We start from the raw sequence: 21,102 nt of genomic DNA, 5'->3' as shown, positions 1-21,102 counted from the left end.
GTAGGTGTGATAATGGGCAAAGGGGAAATTATTAAATATTTTAACACTATCATCCAGGTGACAAGCAGTAACATTTTGAAGAAGCGTAGTGGCAGGATGAAGAGGACAAACATATTTTAGCAATGTTTAGCCAATAAAGGGGATTGGACTGGAGGCAGACAATGTTACCGTTTTTTGTTTTTTTTTTTTAATTTAGAATGTAACCAAGAAATTGGGTACATCTTGGTTAAGTTAACATGTAGTTTTGTTATTTAAGCAACTGGAAAATGTTAATGATGGTCCAGTCACTAGTACCTAGAGGCAAATATGAGTGACATTGTAGCGTTAGGCACATGGGGTGAGTGACAAACCTTGGGGTGCACGAACGATTAAAGGGCAAGGAGAAGAAAAGGGACCATAAAGAAGACTAAGAAATGGTGATCAAGGGAGAAAGCAGAGAGCCAAGAGTAAATGATGCTGATGAAACCAAACATAGTTGGAAGCAACCTGAAAAAAGAGATTTGCATCAACCAATTAAATTCCCTCAGAGAAGACAGGTAAACATGAGGAGCCCCTTTCAGGGGTGGTAGGGAAGGTCAGTCAATCAGAAGCAGTACGGGGAAGCTGAAGGCATGCCTAAAAGTGCTAGGAGGCTCAGGAGAAAGCAAGACTTCAATTAAGAAAAAGAGCTGATGAAAATTCCGTGCAAGTGTAACAATGAATGAGTTTGTCTGTAGTACTCCCAGCGGTAGACTGGATTATAAGAAGTGACTGGGAAGCAGGCAATAGTGGAAGAAACTAAAAGAAGGTGACTTACATATATATACTTTATATATACTTTGCAAACTCCTTATGGAATTCAGATACAGGTTTCCAGTTCTTGGATGAGAGGCTCAAAGTTATTACCCAAAAATGAATTGGCAGAGCTCTAATTTTTGTTGAACAGTGGATAAAACATTTCCTGGAGTGGAGGTTTGGAGAAATTGAAGAGTTAAGGTTTAGAATGAGAAAACGGATGGATATCAGATGATGAACAGTCTTGAAAGAACTCAGAGTGCGTGTAGTGATTCATAACATATCACTGAAGGATTTGGACAGAGCCATAATACGTTCAAAATCCTGTCGCCAAGACTGACCTGCAGTAAAGGAAAAGTTATTTAGGTAAGAGGTAAGGTTGGATTCTGTTTCAACTTGTAGAACACGTTACTGGAATTAAAAGGAAACAAGGAAATCTCAGCCCATAATAAGCTTTATAGTTAAAGTTGAAGAATTTAAATAACAGTTTTGATGTGAGTCCTCCATGTGCCGGTTATTACGCTAAGCAATTTACATGCATTAACTCATAAATAAGTTCCCTGAGTTGCCTATTTATACTCCCATTTTTTTATTTGAAGTAACAGAGACTTAGACTATTTAAGTGACTTGCCAAAATTTTGTTAATTTGGAAGTAACAGAAAACCCCAATCCAACTTAAAGTATAAAATCTCACACAAAACTGGACGTATGGTGTCAAATCATCAAGATGCTTCGAGGCTGAGCTGTAATCCTTTCAGAGCAAGACTCCTCATGACCTTTCCTGAGATTCCTGTGTGTGGCCTCTCATGTGCCACGGTCTCCCATCATGTTTCCCCCAAGCTGTTGAAATAATTAGAGCAGTTCCAGCCATGTGTACACCAGTGTCCAGAGAAAAAGAAAAAAGAGAGCATTTCCTAGAAAGTCTTATCAAAAATCTCCTCTGGTTTTATTGGCTTGAAATGGGTTATATTTACATTCCTTAACAAACCATTATTAACCAGGGGACAAAAAAAAAGACTCAAGTTGGTGAGTTTAGACTTGAACCAAATGTCTCCATGGGAGTCAAGCTCCTCCTAACACACCCAGCAGTGTGAGGGAGACAGTGAAATACGAGGATGTGTAGGAACAGTGCTGCCCATTAGGTGGGATTAAAATTTGGGGGGATATAATTACATATCCACTAAAATTACATTATTATCCTTACAAAATTTAAATAATTTGCAAAAGATCATATATCCATCTAATTACAGAACTGGTTCTAGGATTCAATACTTCTGACTTCTAGTTTATATACCCACCAATACACATACTGCCCGCCCCCCCCACATATATATACACATATATATGTAATTTGTAGTTTTCCTTTTACTAAAACTAGATTGATAGAGTTATAAATGGATATGTATATGTAGAGAGAGACAGAGACAGAGAGAGACAGAGAGAGTGGGCAGATAAATGGTTTGGATGGCTAGATAGGTAGATAAATCTTTGTTACTCTTAACATGGCAGAATCATCCGATCAAATAAAAACAAATCATTTTGGGTGTGTTGGGTGTTGTTTCAAATAAACTCTGATTAACTGGTCCTTAATACCTTGGCTAAATGCATCTGCATCAAAAGTGATTTCTTTATCCTTTGAAATATGATGCTACAAGCCGAAATACAAAGCTACTGAATTATAGCTGAGAGCCACTGAGTGAATGAATTCCAAACTCACATTTCATCATGATTTTTATGAAATTTCTTGACAACATCTGTGAAAATAATTTCTAAATTGCGTTAAGTATGAAAGAGGCACTCTTGTACCATCACTTGAAGTCAGGGTTCAGTATGTGTTACCGGGAGCAGGCATTAGCATTTGTATTGGTGTTCACAGTCTAAAATTCTTGGCACACAACAGAGAGATAAAGTGCTCATAAAAATGGATTCACTTATCCATCAAAGCACATTTGAATCACAAGGTGTAAATATATATAGTCTAAAATATTTAGGACATATCTAGGAGGAAAGTTTTATAACCTTAGAGTACTTTTGGATCATTGACTGAATAACAAATTATAAGTTGATGTCACAGCATTACGTGTGCCAGGGAAGATTGTGAGGCCAGGCTGAACAGAGTCAGCTTTGAGGGCAGAGAAAAACCAATTGCCTGTTCTGATCCTAGAAGTACAGTTCAAGAGGGAATAACTTCTACTCTGGACGACTTTTAATGGCATACATATTTTCTAATCCTTAAAAGTTTTAATTATTTCAGGCAGATTTGAAAAGTATATAACTCTTCTTTCTTGGGTGTCTCATAAAGTACTCCAATATCATCACAGTCTGCTTGTTTGCATTTTAATGTATTTTAAACACACATCTCAAAGTCACATTTCTCTAACACATAGGAGTTAAAATCCAGATCAGTATTTGAATATTAAGGTATGGGACTTGAAGATAGAAGTCATACTAGTGTTACACATTAAGAGTTTCTCACCCTAGGAGAATAAACAGTGAGTACGTATTATTTACTTTACACACACTCAAATAGCACATGCTATGTGGAAAACCTTATTCTATTTCTGTATTAATTTTAACTCATTTAATACTGATAGAAAATAGGTACTATTTTTTTTTCACTTCTTTTGAATATGAGGAAACTGAAACAGAGGTTAAGTAATTTGCTCAAAGTCACACAGTTAGCGAGTGGTCGATCTAGGATTCAAGCGTGGGCACCATGACTCCCAAGATGAAGATGGCGAACATGATGGCAAGCGACGTAGTCTCTCCTCACTGGAGAAATCTGCTAGAGAAGTTGTGCAGGACTGGGCTCCTCCACCAGGGCTGCTCATTGGAGCCACTTTCAGATAAAGCATTTCTGAAATCTGCCACACCTAAAAACAATTCAATCAGACTTTAGGACGGACCCCAGAAATCCATGTTCCTAATAATCCTTGTAAATATCTCTATATTCCCTCCTGGTTGCAGATACAGAGGACGGAGGAGCCATTTACAACTTTAAGCAGCAAACATAAGAGAATCCACAGACAGAAGCTAAGAGCCAAGTGTTCACAAGCAGTGCAGTGAAATGTAATGTAAAATTGATTAAAGACCCAGTTCCTTTAAAGACTGAGCGTACCTGCTGTGCATCTGTGCTAAATTTTACTTTGTAATTAAGCTCCCTTTTAGCAGAACTCATGTTTCAACGTCTTATAGTATCCTATGGCTTTATGGCACGTCATGCGTGTGCACACACACTCATTTACTCCCTCTACCCGACTTGATTCTGAAAATCAGTTTTACATTCTCTGCTGCTTAATGTCTTCTTTATGTTGTAAAATGTACATTTATTGTTCAATCCTGTTTGAACACAAATTTGAGTATACTTATAATTCTATAACTTCTAAACTCGAATTGTTATAATTTCTTGGTTATAATGCAGTGTATACATAAGGCAAAGACAAAGAGAAAATGATATGCTACATTAAATTTTTATTTCTCATCGTGTTATGAATCAGTCCTGACAAGGGTTAACATAATTCAGAGAATAAATTTATCTTGACTTCCCTTAGGTTTGTGCCCCATATTGTGACTAAATCTTGCTTATGTGATTTTTTTAAAAATGCATTACCATTCATTTTTGATTCTGCTTTCTTAAATGTGAACAGTGATGTACATTAGAACTTCCAGACAAGTTACACTCCCAATTTACTGTTTAAAAAAGACTCTAAAGGCCATAATGAGGTGTGAGGTTGCCCATTTAGAATATTGTGTGTTTAGTGTTTGTGTTTTTGTGTGTACATGTGAGTATTATAAGTATTCACCAATAAATATCTATTTGGGACTTACTTCTACAGATGTGAGATGTACAAAGAACGAATGTGGAAAGGCTGCTGATGTAAAACACTTTGTAGTCCATGAGAAGAACACATGATGTATAGAGTTTCAAAAAAATTAAAATGTGCTGAGGCTGGTGGGAGGACAGAGAAGTGGACAAATTATTTCTGCTTGGGAGCAGAAAAATAAGGATTCACAGAAGTGGCAGTGGAGCTGGGAAATCAGAAGTGGGTAGGGTTTCCCCACATGGTGGAAGCAAATGGCCTACAGGTAGCAGGCTCACCAGAGCGGGAGTGCAGAGGTGTGAAAGCCTCAAATAAACAATGAATGAGTATGTACCATCACTTCATGGGGTCTCGGCCACGCAGCTGGAAGTTAATCTGGGAAGGATAATGAAACTCATTCATGTCATGCTATTCATAGCACATCAGTGAATTTAGATACTGTTTCTTTCAACAGGAATAGAAACTCATTAGAAGTGCTTCTTTTTTCCTAATCCTAACTTTTTTTTTTAATGAATGAGAGTAACATGATGATCTTGTGTTATGGGACAACGACTCTGACAGTCCGTGTAAAAGATACTGGACAAGGAAGCAATAAGATGTTTTTGAACCTTGCACTTGAGAGTGAGGATCCAAACCAGTTGAGACAGCTGCAGGGGTAACGAAAAAGCAAAGAATATATTCAAAGAATATATTCAATGAATAGAATGTTCTTACACATCTGGGAAATATATATATATATGCCATAAATTCAATATAATCCACTTATATTTTCAATGTATTTTAGCAGATTTCCTTATTTAATACCTAAATGCAAAAAAAATACATAGAATAGAAGCCTGTCATGCTGGAAGTGGTGTTTGACAGAATAAATTATTATGTAGTGTATTGTTTTTTATTGTATGTTGAGAGCAGTACCTGGTGTTTAGTGGGGACCACTGAACATTTTTTGATTGAAAGAAGGAATGAATTGCCCACTTTAGCTGAAATCATGAGACAGTTGGGCTCAGTTCCACTCCTGCTTCTCTACTATTTCGTACGAGAATGCCTTTCAGTGTCAGTAAGAATGACTTTAATATCATTGGGCCTCAATTCTTCGATTGTGAAATGCAGACACTGTGAAATCTCAGACTATTTTTGAAATTTATCTCCATTGATAATATTCATTTTAATGAAATCAAATAAAGCATAAATAACTATTACACTTTGCACATGCAAGCAGAAGTACCCCTTGTGTGGTTGCGTTATGAAAGACAGCTGGCTTGCCAACTCTAGGCTCCAGAATCCACATGCTCATTGTGTAGAATTTAAGAAGAAGAGATAATTAAACCTCCTAATCTCATCAATGTAAAATACTATTTTTAAGGTAGGTATACACACATGCAGATATAGATAAACAAATACACATAAAGGAACACCACTTACAGTGACCACAAAATTAAAAACTAATCTTTAATAAGCTAAGTCAATGTAAGCTAGTGAAGATACTTCCAATAGATGGATACAAACTACAAAAGCAGAACAGGTTAAGAAGGCGAATATAGCTTACATACACTCCCCCATACACAAAATAAAAATGATAAATAAACACAGGGGGAGTTCACTCCTAATATGAAAAGATAAACATAGGAACGATGAAGACTGGTGAGAATGCTGGAAAATACGCTGGGCTGGTAAGAATGTAAACTGAGGCAGTGTTTTGGCCTCAATATCTATCAACATGTTGAATTCATACGTTTTAGACCCAGCGATCCCAATGGTAAGAATTCACCAACTGCAAAATTGTTTGTAATAGGAAAAAAAATCTCACAAAATTGTCTAAATGGAGTGCCCACCAAATGGAGAGTGTTTAAAAGTGAGGGTGATGTGCTTATTACTTTAATAATGGTTATATGCTTTTGTAACATGTCTGCCCAGTATGTTACTTACTGAGGAAAGTAAGGTTCAAGAACACGTGAGTAGTTTCATCTCCTTCATGTAAATAAAAATTGAAAAAATAGGTTAGTAGTTTAAGTAGATAGATAGTTATAATGAGATGAATAGTTGCTGGAAGGGTAGCTAAATTCTGGAATATTCCTGAAAGAGGTTCTAAAATGGTGTCTCCTCCATGACCTCTCTTTTTCATCATGTTTCAGTCTACAGTGAGGGGGCCCCTGAGGTCCCTCTCAACACTCAGCAAGCCCCCTGCCTCAGGACATCTTTGTACCTAGAACTGCCTTGGCACATGGCCTGAGTTTTCAAAAAAAAAAAAAGAAAGAAAAAGAAAAACTCACTTTATTTAGGTCTCCACATAAATGAGATTTCCTAAAGTTTGCTTTTCCTGATCGCCATATGAAACAGCCCCTCATCTTTCCCTCTCTACTTCCTTACACTGCTTCAGTGTATTTCTTAGCACTCACCATAATGAGATATCATAGCTCTCTACATTTATATCTACATCTGTATCTTTGTCTTTATAGCTATATAGCTCTCTACAACTACATCTATATATTTGTTTATTTTAAAATCTGCTTCTCTTACCATTCCCCTCTAGATAGAATTCTTGAGGACTTGGGTGGGTCCCTCAATTTTTTCTACTGTGTTTTCCTAGCACCCTGAGCAGTGTGCCTGGCATGTCATAGGAAACCAGTGAATATTTGTTAAAAGAATAACTAACTGAATGGATGAATACATGCTAGTAACTTTGAGAGAAGTCCCTAGAAACCGTCACACTACTCTGTGTGTTTGTGTATGGGTTATGCCTGATCAAAGTCGACATGTGTATGAATTCTCAAATCAGAAATACTAAATCAAATGCTATGCCTTTTATTGGTGTTTTCAAGAAAAATGGTTAAAGAATATTGACTAATTTAATTCATGTGGGCAATGTATTCTTAACAAGTTTTTTATTCAGAATTTTATGGTGGTATAAAGGTTTATTGGAGTTAGTTTTTCAAATATATTTTAGTATATACATTTGTGTATACTAAACTGATATCTAATTTGGTTCTTATCTGAACTCTAACTCACAGCTATCTAGGTGTTTTAATGAAAACCTTATTTAGTTTGTGGTTTATATCGCATGGGCTTCTCCTAATGCCTGTTCTTCATTCATGAGGATTATATAACTCTCAATGAGTGATCTACTTTTCTCTTCCTTGACCACTTAAAATTTAGAATTGAACTATTACTATCAAATAATTGTTTTAATATTAGCTTTAACTGTTACTTAAAATTACACTAATTAATTTACTGCTGATCAGAGCAGTGTTACGTGGAAAGTTGACGTGATCCAATTCTCTCAATTGCACATTCTGAATTTCATCTCCAGCTGATTGTAAAGGAATGGTTTCCTTGCGAGTTACAATCTCTCTGATCATCAGCATTTAGAGTGATTCCATTGTCACCTGGATTTGAGTGATAGGAGAACAAACTCCAGGATGACTGCTACACACAAGAACACCACTCCTGTTTTTGTGGATGTCACTGACTATGTTATTTCCTTGTTTCACACTAAACATGCTCCCAACCACAACCTCCTGCTCCTACCTCTTGGGTACTTCATGTTTAGTAGTGTCAGGAACTGGTGCGCTCTGCAAGCACTGAGGAAGGAGGTCTTTGGAGATGTATCTGCTTCAGGAAATCATTGAGTCTTCTTAATGAAGAGATTATGAAATCTCTTTTTTGCATTAGTTTGGTGAAAGCCATGGAACAGCCAGCAAAAAAGCTGATGTAATAATGTTTAACTGCATTTTTGTAAACACCTATAGAGGTAGCTCTAAGTACTCGTGGATAACTTACACTGGAATCTGCTTTTTCACTAAACCAGAGTTAATCTCTACTGTAGCTGAGCAGATGACCATTTTTGATACTATATATGATACTGCGGTTAAAACAAGTGCCATTATTTTGGTTACCCAGTTGAGTTGGATCATTTACAGTTGGACAAAGTGAAATTGAATTATGCATATTTGCTGCTTTTATAACTTATGGGAATACTTCTCAATTCACTCCTTTAATATTTGGGCTTAAAAGTGATTAACAAAAATTTAATGTACATTTGGAAGACAATATTTTTCTGCCTTCTTAATGAAGGTTCATATTAATATTAACAACAAAAATGTAAAAGAAAAGATACTATCTGATTCATCTTTCTATTTTGCATTGAGCCTATGGTGACAGATAAAAGTTTATGAAATTTGTTACTACATATTTTCTAGAAGATAAACATTTTCTTCAAAGATATCCCCAAAGTAAAACAATTTACAGATTTTTCAACTGCAATATTTGTGTCTAGAATTGGGCATTATTTAGTGTTTGTAGACTTTACATATGTGTGATGAAGTGATAACGAAGATTCAGGTGAGTGATTTTTCTGGGGGGAAAAATTGCTACTCAGAAGACGAAAGGAAAGAAGGGAATTTACTCTTGCAACTGTTCATGCCTACAGCATTAAGGAGGACATGGTTTTGAGGAATCTTTAATACATGTCCCTGATGCCTATCAGTGCCTATTTGTCAGTTACTAGTGATGATGCAAATATTTTGATGACAATAATGATGATGATGGATGATGATGGGTGCCTCAGTTATCAGTCTTGCCCTCTTAGAAATGTTTGCCTACTTTCCTTCTAGTAGTTTACTTTCCTGGGAAAGGCTGTTGTAATAAACCACATGTTTCATCTGTTGATACAGCTAGAATTCACCAGTGCATCCTAAGATAAAGCATTTGTCATCTGCCGAAAATTATGATTTTGTACTTTTTTCACCTTCTAACACTTCAGTTAACAAAAAAGTAGAGGTGGAGATGATTCATTTTCTTACCTTTTAGAGCAAACCTAATACTGAGCTTGTTCCCAGTTTGCACTGACTTAAGAGAAAAGCCTGAATGAGAAACTGAATGGAATGGAAACTCTGCTTTCTCAAAAGTAAGCAGTTATACTGAATGCCTCCCGGAGGTGAAGGGCGTTCTGGCCACTGTAGAAGCTTGGATGTACATATCACTCCCTTTATGATCAGCAGGCGTTTCCTTCCTTCATCAGCGACTTATTATTTTATTTATACTAAATTTGATACTTTTGACTTTGCTTTGTTCGCAACTCAGAATAGTAACATTGTATGGACATTAAGAAGAGATACCCAAAAAGTTCTTAGCAAAAACTTTAACTATGACTATGAATATATAAGACAAAAATACTGAAAAAAATCTCCCATCATATTCTCTTAGAACATAAGTAATATGGCCAAGTATCAAAAAATGAGAAAAGCTACAGATAATTTGGATTGCCTTTAAAGTTTTCCTATGTCAGTGAACACTTAGGTTAATTCAGTCTGGAGGCATAAAGATACTTCTCTTGCTAGAACTGCAATTATTTTCCGTTTCTCTTTTTCTCAACTATTCCATCCTAATTAAAGGCTTCCTAAGCTAGTATGTAATTGTTGATTTTTAAATTGCAATTGCAAATTACTTACACCCTTTAAAGTTCAGTAAGCCTTTAAACCTTTTAGCTTTTCTACTGATACTCAATCATGCAGTTAAAGCATCTGCAATAAGCAGATGAGCTAATGTAAGCAGTGTCAAGTTTTCTTTGGTGTCCAAATCAATAAAGCTATTGTGATGACTCTCAAGTCAATAATCTAGCTACTGGAAATGGACCCAGCTTTTTTTTTTTTTTTTTTTAATGTTTTTTTATTGGGGGGGTGGGTAATTAGGTTTATTTAGTTATTTAATAAAGGTACTGGGAAATAAACCCAGGAACTCATGCTATACCCTCCCCATGGACCCAGCTTTTAAAAAGATATTAAAATTATGCATCATTTGCATTAATAGCTAATATTGTTGCCCAACATTTTGGTTATAATCTTTAAGTTATTCTCAGTGACATCATATACCCACAGAATTAACTAATGCCAAATTCCAAAGGAAAATGGAGTCCAGAAGATAAAAGACATGACCTTGAGCTCTGTAAAACAGAGATGCTAGAGTCATATTGTCTTATTTTCCAGGTGCATATGTGCTCCAGGTCAAGGCCACGGATGCAGATGACCCAACATATGGAAACAGTGCCAGAGTCGTTTACAGCATTCTTCAGGGACAACCTTATTTCTCTATTGATCCCAAGACAGGTAACTTTTTTATTAGAGACAACATTATCACCTCCCCTTCAAATATTTAAATGTTAATTACATCTTGGCATGGGAAGTTGCCTATTCTAACACTGCAATAAAGATTCAGTGTGCTGCCGCCCACTGGAAGGAAGATGGGACCTTACCTTGCTGCTGCAGAACTAAGTCCTTTGGACTGAAATTGGTATAAATATAAATTTTTTCACCTGTATGTGCAAAGTCTGAATTTGTTATTTAGGAATTTTCTGTATGATTTACTTTAAATTTTCAGAAGTCCAGGCATATTAGTTTTTTGTTTCTTCTGGCTAAAATTGCTTTTTATTTGGGTTGTTCTTGGTCGGGTTCACTAATATTCAGTTTGGGGCCTTATCAACCCAATATTATGGAACTTCTTTTCTTATCTTCATCAAGGGTTCTGGATGGTGAGTTTGGATAAATACAGACTTATACTTCCAGTAGGGGAAAGAAGAGGGCTGACAAACTTTAAACACCAAGATCACTCATTCTTCTGGTCTGTGTTTTTGAAGCCAGACTCATTTTTAAGTCAAACCATTTAAATTCCAGTTTTCAAAGCCCAGTATATATGTCCCATATAGAATCTAAGGAAGGCAGGAGAACCCGCAGGAAGAGTTTGTATTCCCTTTAAAATGAAATAAAGCACCCCCTGTTTCTAAAGAATCTGTTTTTGAATGAGGAGAGTTTTTAAGGAGATCCAGTCAAGCTGACCAGTGATCAAAGCAGGTGTTCCATGTCACAGTAAAAGCAGAAACTCCGTGATGACAGTTGTTTTATCAACTCTTATATAACGCATTACAGTATATTGCATATTGAATTCAACTTTGTTTATTACATTAGTTTAAAGTAAACTAAGTTATTATTAAAATTTGCAAATAGATCTTTAAAGAACTACATCAATTTAAGAGGTATTTGCTTCCTACACTATACGTGCAAATGGGTTAAACATTTAAAAATTTATACTTCCTCCAAAGTGTGTGCTAAAATCTGGAATACCAATTAGATATAGGTTAATTAATAATTAACCATGGATTGATGTTGCCTGTAAACAAAAGGTCAATTAAGTGGAAATAAAGAACCTGCAAACTTTCTGTCAAGTGAATCTGCCATTCTTTCCTCACTTCTCACCCTCTTCATCAAGCCATCAAAATGTTAAGGGAATGAGGCTGGGAATTGCTTCCTTTTGTAAACCTAAAAAAGAGAAGGTTGTAGTAAGGACGTTCCCTTTAAGAAGAACGTCAGTGCTGAAGAAAGTCCAGAAAAGTTTAGGACAAAGAAGCTCTTTTGGTTTGGAAATAGGCTCAGAGACCAAAAGCCAGAGTGTCGAATGTTAAGAGTGTGTGATGGGGAAATTACACCTAAAATGTAAATTATTTTCAAGAAGTAGGCAGTGAAGATAAGAGAAGAGAATGTTTGGCAATACAAGTTTTAAGGAAGTTTTGTGGTGGTGGTGGTTTACCTTTGAAAAAATCATATATTTGTGGAAAAAGGGAAAAAATTGCTGATAAAAATTTGGGGAAGTTATTCAATTAAGTTTATGATCATACAAAGCTGCAGAGGGATTAAGAAGGTTTGGACAATAGACCAAATGTTTAAACAAATACTGAAGAGATTATCTACATCCTTTTATTAGATGGGGACATTATGGGTTATTTTTCTGGTACAATTCTATTTTCCAAATTGATGAAATAGTTCTCTTAGATCACTTCAGCCTCAGAGGAGCATTTCTCACAGGGAGGATGGGAGAAAAAGAAAGGAAGGTATGTACAGATGGGTGAGGAAAGAGGCTTGGTATTAGAATATACTTACTGAGTTGCAGTAATTAACTCTTTAGAGTAAATGAGTTTATACTCAGAATAAATGTGGCAGAAGAAAGATCAGATATTTATTATTGGCAAAATAACTACAGATGGAGACAATATCTAACTAAAAAAAAGCAAGATAAAGATCACATAAAGATGAATTTCAGCATAAAGCATGGGTGCAAAATACAATTGCTTTGGCCAAATGAATGCTGGACAGACAGCAGTTATAAGAATCAAACACTTGCTCTTCCCTTGACTAATTTGTTCATCACAAACTTTAGATGAATCCTAATGCCTTTAGAAAGTACCGTCTTCCAGAAAAGTGTGTATATTCATAATATGGCTTTTATAATTGTGCATTTATATTTTTTATATAATGTTTATTATTTAGAACTGAAGATGAAACAATTCTGGCATAAACTATGGAATGGATTTTTTGAAGCATTGATTTTCACTGGAGACAGAAGTCTTGATACTAACAACGCCCCAGACCGCTAGACAGGAAAAGAGTGGATGATGAGGGACTTCATTAATACAATGAGAACTAGTTCTTCATGCACAGAAACCATTAAGAAGATGTTTTGTCAAATTTATCACCTTGCGGTAGAGAAAAGTAAATCAAAAATCAAGGATAATTGCAATTTCTCAGAAATAGCCTCCATTTGTTCCAGCCATATAGCTTCCTTTCATGATTCCTTTTGCTATTATTAAATAAAATGCATGAAAAACTAATATTATCTGAAATTTTCCACATTTGAGTGTGAAATAGAGTTTAAAATAATTTCTAAAGGAAGAGTCTCATCAAAACTTCTGGTGTCTAAATATTTATGAAGAAATAAATATCATCATTTATTATTAATTTAGAATGAGATATTAAAATGTTATTATTGGTATTGCTGTTTGACAAGCAGTCTTAGCATCTCTATCCGAGGTATCAACACAGCAAGTTTATTTATAAGCGATATAAATTGATGAATTCTATGGCATAAGCCCTAAAATAATAGTTCTCTTTAAAGTTGGCTAATATGGCAATTATTTGGCTTAACTAAGAGATTAATTATTGTGAATTAAAATTTGCAATCATTCATGTATATGCTTCAAATAATTATTAAATGGTATTTTAAAAACCCAGAAATGTAGGTAGATTTATAAAACATTAAATAAAATTTATCCTTATTATACTGAATGTTTATAAAATATTAAAATGTCTAATTGGCATATTATTATATTATATATACTTTACACTTAATGTTTGTTATATATTAGGAAAGCATTTATAATCTATAAAATGTTAAATCATAGGCATTGTAATATTTTATTTGATACATGAAATTGAGGTGATTAAGTATTTCCATAGCATTGCTAATAGAATTATTCCATTTAGGAAAACAAACATTACTATATATGATTGATCTCATGACTTGATTTACATTTAAAATTCCTTTAAAGTATTTGAATTTTTCTCTAAATGATTCAAAATCCAGTCTGAGTTGGATAAGTAAAAAGTGCTATTTTGTGCATCATGTGGTGATAATATGTTGATTTTTTCTAAATAATCAGAGCTCTACCTGAGAAAGCATTATAATACTATTTTAGCTCAACATTTTAAAGAATCTACAAACGTTAAATTATTCTATCATGATAAAATATACATAACAGAAATGTTACTACTTTAACCATTTTAAAGTGTATTATTTGATGACATTATGTGTGTCTATATTGTGTAACCATCACCACCGTCCATCTCCAGAACTTTTGCATCCATGTCTTTTTATTTATATGCATTGTCAAAAATGCATATTTTTATTCTTCTGTATTTTCTGTTTTTCATCTTCTGTGTTTACCTGTGCATTTATAGAACTGATATGCAAACAACTGAGTGAGAATGAGTCGCATGCATGAGCTCCTTTCTTTTTTTCCCTTATATTCATTAGTCTGATATTTCATGTTCTATGATTCTGACCTAGCTTCTGTTTGGGAAATCCGATAAAAGTTACTGGAAGAACTGACACTTTCTCAAGCTTTCTGAACCTCACTGAATTCAGTTACACCTTTTATTTAAAGATTATAATCTTCAAGCTTATATCCTAAGTAAAACCCCCTCCACTATGATACTTACTCTTTTCAGCTTTAAAAAAATATGTTAGTGTTTTAAAACTCCAGAGTAAAATTAAAGCATGGGTCCATCTTTGTATTTTGAGCTAATTCTTTATATAAACTACTATGTAAATATGTTTTATGGCCTGAACACGCTTTTCATATTAATTCAGAGTAAAGTCTTCAGAGTAAAAGATTCAAGACACTTCAGTCAGTGCTGGTGAGAGAAAGACTGATACTCTTTTATGTTCAAGAGTGAAATAAGAGTACTTGCCTTCACAAAGTAATCACTCTTTTAATACTTTTTGCATTAAGAACAGGACTGATTGTGGATATAGCAAGGGCAGGAAAAGCAGTGGATGCTAGTAAATACAAGGAAGGAATGACAAATGAGTCTGGGAAACAATTAAGATTAAACAACACACGTTGTTCCCTACTTTGAAATATTTAACACATGTAGTAAAATTACGTGTCTAAACGTGTTCTGGAGACAATGGTTTCCTTGCACTCTGCCTTGTCACGGTTCATGAGAACTCTGTGTGAACTTCACCTGCCTTATTTTAGAAACCACAGAATGCAAACATCAGCAGAGAGAACTGAGAATATCTGGGCTCAAAAGGAAAATGCTCCAGGGGGACGTGGTACATGCCCTTAGGAAGCTGCAGAGCTGTCGTGTAGAAGACGAACTAGCCATGCTTTGTGCTACCTGAGAGGAAGAGGGCTATCAGTGGCTGATAGGAGTTACAGGAAGAAAGAATTTTGGTTTCATTCAAAACAAACAAACAAAAAAGATGTTAATGCTTGTCCATAAATGAGAAGGGCGCCTCCTGAGATTGTGAGCTTCACATTACTGGAAGTGTTACAGTAGACGATGAGCGATGAGCCCGTGGTGCTGGATTTGAGAATTAATTCCTTTGATGCATATTTATTTTTAACCAATGGCCTGACAGGTGCTGTGCTACCAGGATACTGAGATGAATCAAGTCCATCCTCAAATAGATCCTCTTCTATGTGGGGGAGGAGATCAGGTCCTCAGAAGATTACATTTGGGTTTTCTAGGATACAGTTCTGATACGTAGTGTGACCTCTGGGTGCTAGATGTAGACTGATGAGAGGGGAAACTTTCTGAGGAAAAAACTTTGGGGGAAGTGACTTCCAAATTCTAAAGAATAATTAAGGTGTGTTATAGGTGCAAAGTTGGACCATACGGTCTTTAAATTGTCTTCCTACTGCAGATAACCTGGTAATTCTTCTTGTCCTCAAAATGCATTATTGGCAACAATTTTTTTTAATTATACACCTTATCAGTGTAATCATGGGCACCATATTTTTGTTAATATTGTTTAAGTATGTACTAGCTTAAAAAAAATCCATTACAGAAGCAAGAGGAAACTAATTCAGTATGGAATTTCAGATAGAGTGACCGGTAGTCCTGAGAAGATGGCTTTGACAACAGATGTGAGGGAGGTGGAGTAGCTGTTCATGGTTACATCTCAGAAAGAACAATTCTGGCGGAGGGAAGAGAGGGTAAAAGGCTCTGGTGAACAAGGGAGGGAGTTGTGGAAGATCAGATGGCCACGTGGGAAGGTGGAGATTATGTGAGGTCTTTCATCTGAGTGGTCTGGACAGTCTCTGAGGATTTCAGACTAGAGGGACTCTGTCACCCGCTTCATGCTAAGACCTCACTGCTGTGGCTGCTCTTTTGAGAAACAAACAGGTCTCTTCTGGACTCTAATCTTCAGTGAATGAAGAATGTAGCCATTCATCCGTTGGTCATTTTCTTTCTATATCTATCTATCAATCTATCTTTCTATCTATCTATCCATCCATCTATCTGACTAGTCTCAAACTAATAGTTAGCATTTTACCAGCTTTATGGAGATATAATTGGCTTACAGCATTGTGTAAGTAAGGTATATAACACGTTGATTTGATACACTTATATATTGCAAAGTGATCACCACCACAGTGTTAGCTAACACCTCCATCATGTCTCATAATTACCATTTCCTTCCTGTGATAAGAACCTTTAAGAGCTACTCCCTTAGCACCTTTCCAGTATATAATAATACAGTGATATTAACTATAATCACCACGCTATACATTAGATCCCCAGAACTCATCCATCTTATCACTGTAAGTTTGTGCCTTTTGAGCAGCATGTCCCCATCTCCCCCACCCCACAGCGCCTGGTAACGACTATTCTACTCTGTTTCTGTAAGTTCAGCTGTTTCAGAATCCACATATGAATGATATTATACAGTATTTGTCTTTCTCTGTCTTACTTCATTTAGCATAATGTTCATCCATGTTGTTGCAAATGGAAAGAATTTTTTTTCATTTTCATGAATGAATTACTAAATTATATTCCATTATATCACATCTTCTTTATCCAATCATCCATTGATGGACACTTAGGTTGTTTCCATACCTTGGCTATTGTGAATAATGCTGCAATGAACACGGAAGTGCAGATATCTCTTCAAGATCTTGTTTTTACTTCCTCTGGATATGTACTCAGAAGTGAAATTGTTAAATCATATTTTTTTCTATTTTTACTTGCTTAAGGAACCTCCATACTATTTTCCATAGTGGTTATATCTGTCAATTTACATCCCTACCAACAGTGCACAAGTGTTCTCTTTTCTCCACATCCTGGCCAATATTTGTCATCTCTCACTCTTGACTTTTTGATAACAGCCATTCTAACAACCAAAAGGTGACAAACTGTGGTTTTGATGTATGTACACTTCCCTGGTAATTATTGAGGTCAAGCACCTTTTCATGTAACTGTTGGACATTTGTATGACTTCTTTGGAAAAATTTCTATTCAGTTCCTCTGCCCACTTTTAAATCTGATATTTTGTTGTTGAGTTTCATGAGTTCTTTTATGTTATGGATATGGATTCCTTATCAGATAGAAGATTTGCAAATATTTTATCCCATTCCATAGGCTGCTCTTCATTTTTGTGGATTATTCCTTTTGCTATGCAGAAGCCTTTCAGTTGGATGTAGTTCTACTTGTGGATTTTTCAAGATGCCTTCACAGAGGGTTTGCTTATCTTTGAAAACCACTATCTCACTTCTGTCACTCTCTGTGTTCTTATTTGATACATCCCTCCAGACAGTGGAGTGCTGCAGCCACATTAGCCTCCGAAGGCTCTTCTCGTATGCTTTGGACAAGCAGTGCCTTCCTTCTTTCCCTCCCCAAGATTCTCCACTCTTGTGTTCTTGCCACGTTGGCCTCTTCCACTTCTCTGAGGCTGCAGCTCCAAAGTCCTTCCTCAGAGAAGACATTTCTGATACTACCTTCAGAAGCACTTGATTTCATTTTCCTCATAACACTAATCACCACCTGAAATTAGCTTAATTATTTAAGTGCTTCTTTATGGCCTCCTCACCACTCCACATGAGCACATACCCGTTAAATGCGCATCCCATGAAAGAACCTTGTACAGAGACTCTTATCAATTATCATCCCACGTGGAAACAGGTGATACCCAGTCGGGCAATTTGAGATTAGTTTAATAAAAGGACTCTTTATTAAAATGTGTGCAGATTGTAGGGAAGCCAGAAGGGATAGGGCAGACTCTGGAGAAGAAATAAGAAATGGCTGCAGTTACCATGCTGGGATTGGAGGAAGGAGATGGGATAGAGACACAGGCAGAGAACATGGCAGGAGAGACTGTGGGATGTGGAGGATCCATGGAAAGAAAAACTCAACTTCATTATTCTTACACCATCCAATCTCCTGCCCATTGGCATAAGGCAACTGGAAGCCAGAGAGCAGAGAGAAGTCTAGAAAAGTATAGAAAGTGGACTTGGAGGGGCAGATGAAGTGTTTGCCATTATACCTTTAAACCTAAGAATAGTGCCTGAATGAAACATTTATTTAGTACAAGTGTTGACTGAATCTATCATCCCATGTTTCAACCCTGCAATTCAACACTCAATTCAAGAAATAACCCAAGTAAGGGGAGACTATAGCTGTCTGGTAGACTGAGTGCTCAGCATGCACCAAGTCCTGGGTTCAATCCCCGGTACCTCCAAGTAAATAAATAAACCTAATTACCTCCCTACAATGACAAAGAAAGAAAGAAAGAAGAAGAAAAAAGAAAAAAAAAAAAAAAACTCAGGTAAAACCAAATCCTTAAGTATCACATGTAATATTTTATGATTTTTTATGCATTACATTATTTTCATCTCAAAGTTATCCACCTATCTAATCCATTTTTTACAAAATAAGCTTAGATCCAACAAAATTGAGGGGCTTACATACAATGCAAACAACACAAGGGTGATTGCAAAGGGAGAATATATCCATCCCCTGGTACACTAGTATCCTTTGATATATTAATTTAAGGTTACACACCTCTCAATCATATATTTCCATTTATACTGGCAGAAATAAAATCTATTTTCTCATTCTTGTTTTTACTCAAATTATCTTGATTGTATATGTCGGAAAGTTCATCAGGTCGGGTACAAGACACTCAAATCATGCCAGAATTCAGCATATACTTGCCTACCTACTCCTTTTCTCCTGAAAAATAGGATTTATTTCAGAATTATTTCAAGTTCATTCAAGTTTGTGGTATTACTACTGTAGAGTATCTGTGGAGTATTTATAATGTTTCATAAAGTGCATTTTTTTTTCTTTTCAAGTTTAAATTATTATCCTCAAAGCTGTTGCTGTATCTTTGTACGCAAATACTGAAAAACAGAGATGGCCACTTGAACCTGAGTCTAAGGTCCGCAATAACAGAATGCAGCATTTCCTCTGCTGGTTACGCTCTGCTGCGGAAGCACTTTAGGCCAGGCCTTTGCAAGTCTCCTCCTCGCTCCATTTTTATTTGTTTGCTTTTAAGTGTTAGGCAGTTAAGACACAACCAGTGGCCATAAGAAGAGTAACTTTTTGAAACGGAGATTTTTCTCCCCAGACTTTTTCAGTGACCGCGGTATTTAAGGATTCACTACTCACAGTGAGCTTTGTAGTCTACCTGATTCCCTGGATTCAACTCTAAAAAAATTCCACAAATGCCTATTTTTTTTTCTCTGGGTTAGTGGTTCTTAATGGAAGTAGTGGAGGGAAGGGGAAGCACATTATGGTCGTTGGAGGAGACTTTCTTCGAAATTATATCTCCCACCCTTTCCTCTCTAAATTCTGACAGCCTCCCAACTGGGCAGCATTACACATAAAGGGGGGCTAGAAGCAGCCGGTAGATCACCTATCAGACACAAGACAGAGCAGGAGGGCAGAGTGCTTAGCGGTCTTAAAATTCTAACAATATCATCAGAAAAAATATAAATCTAATAATGCCTGCTTGCTCTCTTTTTCATAGAATTTTAATGTTTACAGATATAATCAAGTTTATATATATATGAAACTTTATAAATTTTCATATTAGAACTGAAGTGAGTAAAGTAAAAATTATTCATATATACTTATTGGAAATGAATTGAGTAAAGATAAATCTGGTCAACATCATACAGCATGAATACGAATTAAACCCAGGCGTTTATCTGGAAAACAGAAATATTACAAAGCAGGCTGAAGTCATATAGCTTGAGGCATGTAGGGCCAGACCACTGAGGTGCAGAGATGTAGCATCTTAGTTAGGAGACTTAGAAATGAGACATCAGGAATCCAAGCTGAAGAGAGAGCAAACAGATTGAAGTAAAAGGGTGTCAGCACCAGTGCAAGGATGAAACAGCAGTAGCAAAAAATGGAACATGCCTTTATGGCAGCCATTTCCTACCAAGGGCCAGAAGAAGTCTTAGGCTGTAGTTAAGTCTGAATTAGTAACAGAACATCATCTGGTAAGTTGATAGCAGAAAGAACAGATAAAATGAGCATGTATATTCAGTTTATGATTTGGATGTTACATTTTGTGTTGACAGTTGATATTAACTTTGTTGCTCATATATGCCACACTGTTTAAGAAATAATAATTTCAAAGACACATGGGTTTAAGACAAATGTTCGGCAGTCCCTCCCTAAAATCGCTGGATATAGATTGGAATTTTTTATAAATTTTATTCATAATTTGCTTGCCATAAATCCAGGAGGTTTTAGCTATTTCACTATAAATAAATATAAATATAAATAAATTAGTTTTATGCTTGGACACAAGGGCAGAAAATGAGTAGGGTATATAAATAAGCATATATATCACATGATTCATGATTATAAATTATTCATAGATTCCTTCATTCATTTAGCCAGTCATTGAACTAGTCAGATGGTCCACACATTCGTACTGAGTTTCTCTAAATGACCAGCTCTCCATTAGAGGCTGGGGTAACGTGATGACAAGGGAGGGAAAATCTCTGCAATGGCAAAGCAAAATGAGACCTAAGAAAAGAAGAATGTGTGGCTAAAATAAGTAAGATGAATCCTGAAAGTCAAAATAAAATACACAAAGAAGATATTTCAAGTGCTTAAAAAAGTGAAGTGATATGTATGTCCTAAAAAATAGATAAGAATGA

The 21,102-nt window shown here is 35.8% G+C and overlaps 1 protein-coding gene across 1 annotated transcript in view; it reads left to right on the top strand.

Annotated features, from left to right (window-relative positions):
• Nucleotides 1–21,102, top strand: part of CDH12 (cadherin 12) — an 864,393-nt gene that overhangs the window by 765,121 nt on the left and 78,170 nt on the right. The window contains exon 7 of the mRNA XM_010955574.3: nt 10,577–10,696. Coding sequence (XP_010953876.1) covers nt 10,577–10,696 — 120 coding nt within the window. The remainder of the gene's footprint in view (nt 1–10,576; nt 10,697–21,102) is intronic.

This window comes from Camelus bactrianus, chromosome 3 (assembly GCF_048773025.1).
Source record: "Camelus bactrianus isolate YW-2024 breed Bactrian camel chromosome 3, ASM4877302v1, whole genome shotgun sequence".
Lineage (NCBI taxonomy): Eukaryota > Metazoa > Chordata > Mammalia > Artiodactyla > Camelidae > Camelus > Camelus bactrianus.
This window is presented reverse-complemented; position numbering and strand designations above follow the sequence as displayed.